This window comes from Triticum aestivum, chromosome 7B (assembly GCF_018294505.1).
Source record: "Triticum aestivum cultivar Chinese Spring chromosome 7B, IWGSC CS RefSeq v2.1, whole genome shotgun sequence".
In the NCBI taxonomy this organism is placed as follows: Eukaryota; Viridiplantae; Streptophyta; class Magnoliopsida; order Poales; family Poaceae; genus Triticum; species Triticum aestivum.
The window spans coordinates 763839549-763845044 of NC_057813.1; the positions used below are offsets into that span (position 1 = coordinate 763839549).

General features: G+C 46.3%; 1 protein-coding gene across 1 annotated transcript; it reads right to left on the reverse strand.

Moving 5' to 3' along the window:
* Positions 1–217: 217 nt before the first annotated feature.
* On the reverse strand, positions 218–5288 carry LOC123160030 (ABC transporter G family member 28). The gene is made up of 14 exons (XM_044577850.1): positions 5130–5288; positions 4905–4975; positions 4499–4768; positions 4290–4353; positions 4057–4203; positions 3875–3909; positions 3660–3733; positions 2710–3533; positions 2343–2639; positions 1767–2243; positions 1384–1532; positions 883–1172; positions 645–766; positions 218–443 (listed from the first exon to the last, which is right to left on the reverse strand). Exons 1-14 carry the CDS (start codon positions 5195–5197, stop codon positions 287–289), a joined length of 3045 nt encoding a protein of 1014 aa, XP_044433785.1. The 5' UTR covers positions 5198–5288; the 3' UTR covers positions 218–286.
* Between the last annotated feature and the right edge of the window lie 208 nt (positions 5289–5496).

Genomic DNA, 5496 nt, shown 5'->3' on the forward strand with positions numbered 1-5496 from the left:
CTGACATATAGATTTGCTCAAAGACATATCTCTCTCTTGTTAACCCAACTTGTTATCTGGCTCATGTGGAGTACATGTAAAGGAATTCTATCCATCTAATTAATTCGGCGTACATTAACTCACTGTATATATGCATTAATTCTTCTTCTACTACTACTACTACTACTCGATCAGTCGGTCAGTTACAAACATACAAAACATACACATACATACATACATACATACATACATACATACATACATACATGGGATACATATGATGATGAAGAAAAAACGAAAGAAATCATCAGTGCTTTTGGAAGATGACCATGCAGAAGAAGGCTATACACCGGAACACTATCCCGTTCGCAGCGAGGACAAGTATACACGTGATCTTGTGGTCGATGTCGTACCCCGTCTTCATCAGCGAACCGCACCGCGTGATGAGCCAAACGCCAGAGTACCTGCATTGAATTGCATTCCGTCGCATCCTAAGTTTTTAATCGAAATATTTATGTAGCATATGTAATAATGTTCTAGCTAGCCATCTCTCCTTCTGCAACTCAAAATATTTCATATTTACGATCGACCGAGTGTTGATCAAGTTGCAACAGATAGCCACAGCAGCAGCATCGGGCTAAAGAAATGAAGAGATGATAAGTTACCTCTGCGCATTCGCAATCACGAACGCTTCGAGCGCCCACTTTGTGTAGCATAGATTAGCAAAGACACTGTCCTTCTGCTCATTCGAGAACAGGGTCAGGACAACCGGGAGCAATGCTGACCACTGCATAATCATCAAAACCGCACAAGCCTTCAGTTTATTCTCCTTGCTTTTTTGATTAAATAAACCTATGAATGGAGCTAGCTACTAGCACTAGTTAGTACGGAAACCATATATACCAGCTGCGCTGAACCGGGCTGGAAGAAGATGGCGAAGGTGTAGCCGATCCCTGTGACGCAGTAGACGACCGCGACGAGAACGACGTAGTTCTCCCAGATGGACGACCTTGGATTGTTGAAGAAGTAGAACATGGAGAGGTAGACGATCGGCTTCACGATCGTGTTGAAGTGATCGATCGTGTCCTTGGACATGAAGTATGCGAGAGAGCTCATGCCCGCCGCTCTCTCTCGCCAGTAGTGTATCTTCTCCAAGGAGAAGGACCGGAGGGCTCCAATCATGCACAGCAGAGCTGCAGCCAACATTAATTAGGTTCATTTTGCTTGCTTCAGTTGAGAGAAAGAACTCTAGTACGTATTTCAATTTTCAAATTCAGAAACATGTTTATGTAAGCTCCAGTCTGAATTCAATGTTGTATTCTAGTTGCAGCAAGAATTGAGTCCACACATATAGAGGGCATGCATCATGTCGTCGAGAAGAATGAATGGTAAAAAAGAACTTACAGACAGCGATGACGGTGTATGTGTAGCCAAGTGCTCCGAAAGACTCGTCGCTCACTTTAGCTAGTGTCCCAAGACAGATACCAGCAAGACCCAGAATCAGAAAGTCGACTCCTTGTATGCTAGATTCACGAAGCCTTTGCTTGCCACATCTGAAGAAGAAGAAGAAGAAGAAGAAGAAGAAGAAGAAGAAATCTTTACATACAGAAAGGGATGCATGAAGCTAGCGAGCTCATAAGAATAGAATACAACAACAACAACAACAACAACAACAACAACAACAGCAACAACAACAACAACAACAACAACAACAACAAAAGAGTATTTTGAAGGAAGGAAGGAAGGAAGGAAGCAAGGAAGGAAACAAAATTCAGTAATTTACGTACCTTCCCAGGTAGTATTTGTACTGCCTAAGTTTGCCAGGTGTGCGGCGGTTAGACAAATCTTCAGAAGATTTGTTGTAATCGTACTCATCCTTTTTCTGGCCAAGTATGTCCCTGAGATTGCCCCACAATTCACCAAGAAGGGATTTCTTGGCCTCAGCTTGGGGGGCGTGACCACCTGCTTCCCCACTCAAGGATGATTTCGAGCCGGAAGAACTCTGCAGCATATCTCGTGGAACCTCGTATCCGTTGTGCAGCATCCACCGCAGAGGGAGATCTTTGACGTTGCCCGCATTCATGTCTAGCTTCACAATCCCCTCCAAGATGTCTATGTAGTAGTCGGGCGGATTCACGCGATCTGGCACGACAATCCCCAACCCTTTAAAGTATTCCTCCACTTTCTTCACAGGCCCGTGGTAAACAGGCATACCACCTTTGGCGAGAAGTATCAAGTCATCAAACATATTGTACAGTGTGTAGCTGCATGTAAGTAATTGACATGAGGAGGATGTCGATCTATTAATTAATATAAGTAGTCCTAATTAATGAATGAATGTGATTATGGATTAAGGTCGTAACCTGGGTTGATGAACCACCATGGAGATGTTGACCCCTTCCATAGCTTCCCGCCGTAGAGCGCGAAGTAGAAGCAGAGACGAAGCACTGTCCAAACCAGATGTTGGCTCATCTAAGATGAGCACAGAGGGTTCCATAACCATCTCTAGACCGACATTTACCCGCTTACGCTGGCCACCAGAGATGCCACGCTTTTCAACAGTTCCAACCAAGGAATCGCGAACTGGTTGCAGTCCCAAGGACTCGATGACTCTTTCCACCACAAGAACTTTTTCAGCCTGTGACATCTCAACAGGGAGCCTGATCGAGGAGACATAAATATTAATGAAAGAAAAGAATCGTGAAAATAAAATGCAATAAAAAAGAATACCTGCATCTCGCATTAAACCATAGGTTCTCTTGAACAGTCAAGTTTCCATGGACAATATCGTCTTGCGGGACAAAGCCGATGATCTTCTTGTATGCACGGATAGGCTCTTGCTTTCCGTTTATGAGTATCGTACCGGTTGTCGCGCATCCAGTCGCCTTGCCGGCAATAGCACTCAAGAGGGTGGTTTTTCCCGCGCCTGATGGGCCCATCACGGCAGCTACCCGACCAGGCATAAGCTTCCCACTCACAGACCTTAATAGTTTTTTCTTACTCCCCTTCAAGATGAGAGTAATGTCTTTGAAAGCAATCTCAATTCTAGGTCTTTGCCTTAAATCTTCATCAGTTGCCATGGCTACCACTCCTGACAAGGAAAGGTTATTACTGTTTTGTTCCATTTCTTGTTCCAGTGCCTTCTCCTTTTCGATTTGACCATACGCATACTGGAAGATTTGGCTCTGAGTGTGCGCATGTTTGCCCCCCTTCTTCTTTTTATCTCCTCCTACTTCCGCAGCCGCAGTGGGGCTTCCGCCGGTGTTCTTCCCTCCGGATTCTTCCGCACCATGCTCTTCAGGTGGATGCCCTTTAGATGATTCATGTGTGCCGAGGCTCTTCTTGCGCGAGAATGTGCGGGTGAGAGATGTTTGCAGGCCAGCGGCATGCTTCTTTGCGACATCTTTAGCTGATCTCCACCTTTCACGGGCCTGTACAGTCTCTTTCGCGAGTCTTACAGCAGCCTCCCTAGATTTCGCTTGCTTCTTCTCTCGGTTGGTCAGAAGTTGGTCAGAGAAGTTGTAAATGATCAACAGCACTAAACTCAGGGCAACCTATAATTTGGTCATGCAAATTAATTAAGCTCAACTCAACCTTTAAAGATTTGATGATATCAACCTCTGTCAGGTCGTTAAAGATTTGATGATATCAACTCAGCATGTAAATTAAATGTTAATTACCACTAGCATGGCACCAAATATTGTGATGTCTTGGGTTGTAGAGTTTGGTTTACAACTGCCCTTGGATAAGCATTCTGCATGCATGCAGTTAAAAGCAAATTAATACTGAAAATTACTGTCAAATGTTAATTACTGAAGAAAACTGTGTACTAAAAGCAGAAAAAGGAAAGCATCCTATTATCATATATTCATATGAACACGACAAGACAACTTACTGGTCTGGGTAGTTGATCCTTTCCTGCAATAGAACCTGCACAGATCCAGAAACTTGCATTTTTCAGCTTTCTTTTGGGAAGGCAATGGCATGGGAATTAATCATTATTGTAAGGTTCAATCCTAGCTAGGAGATTGCCCGAATGAGAAACGAAGCAATTGATAGATAGATAGATAGAATTACCCACTACTGCAATCGATCTTGAGGATAGGGCTTGGACAGTAGTAACCAGCTGGACAGAAAACATCGTCGGTACTCATGACATCCGACCATCTGTCAGCACCGCCGCACGTATGGTTGGGCTGCCCGGGAGGCGGTTGGTAGTTGTATCTGCAGCAAGCGATAATTCATTCACCCTTCCATTAATTTCCATATATAATTTTCCATAGATAGATAGATAGATAGATACAACTTACGGATCGCAGACTCCGGTGGCTTTGTTGAGGGTGGACTGTGGACAGTATGCTCCCAAAGGGCAGGCTGCATCAGCAATTAATTAATGTATGTAAGCTTATACTATATATTAGTGCATTTATATATTATGTCTAATTGTTTTTTTTTTTACATCACAAGAGAGAGCCAAGCAAATATTATGCAGATCTCAAGTGTGTGAGGGCTTACGTACGTATCATGCAAGTGAGGCCGCGGGGGCACAAGAAGCCGGGGCAGCAGCCCTGGCAGTCGACGGTCCTGGACGGGAAGTTTTCGGCGTCCCGCAGGTCCACCTCCTTGCCGGCATCGGCGGTGCAGCCCCAGCCGGGCTCGCAGCCGTCGATCCAGGACGTTAGGTTGCAGTTCTTGTTTGGCCTCACGTAGTTCTTCTTGCCTCTTCTGATGATGCTCTCGAAGTAGAACTTGAGCTCGGCGGCGGTGCACACGCGCTGCGGCAGGTCCCCTGCGTCGGATCGGATGGGTTATAATATAAACATATATACATAATAAGTAAATGAGGTATTTGGGGTCGGATGGATTTCCCTTATGGAAGGAAGCATTTCAATTCATCATTCCCTTCCACCATGGATGAGGCTTACCTTTCTTCATACAGTCGACGAGGAATTTGGGGTCGCCGGAGAAGTTGAAGGTGGCGTCCCACTCCGCGTCCCTGCACCCAGCAATTCGATTCAATACAGCAAGTTAAAGGGCAAGATTTGATTTGATTTGATTGTTATTGAAATTGAAATTCAATCGATGATTGTTATTGAAGATGTTGGGGAGGGGGGAATCGAATCGAATCGAATCGTAAGCAATGCACGTACGTGTCCTGGATGCAGTAGCCGAGCTCCCTTTTGACCTGCGGGGCGAAGACGCGGGTCATCTCCTTCATCTTGCCGTTGAGCCCCAACAAGATCGCGTCCTTGGTCGTAATGTCCTGCCACGCCTCCGCCACCGACACGCCGTAGAGGAGGAGGAGGAGGAGGAGGAGGAGGGTGGTGGGCAGAAGCGCTGGCGCTCCCGCCGCCGCCATGGCGACCGGCCGGCCGGGGACGGAGACCACCGGAGAAGAGTGCCTGGGGCTGGGGTTCGAGGAGGCGGAAGGGGAGGCGGGAGGCGGGAAGAGGAGGAGGAGGAGGAAGCGGAGGAGACTCTCCGTCGCGTCTCCGTCTCCGTCTCCCTCCCCCATCA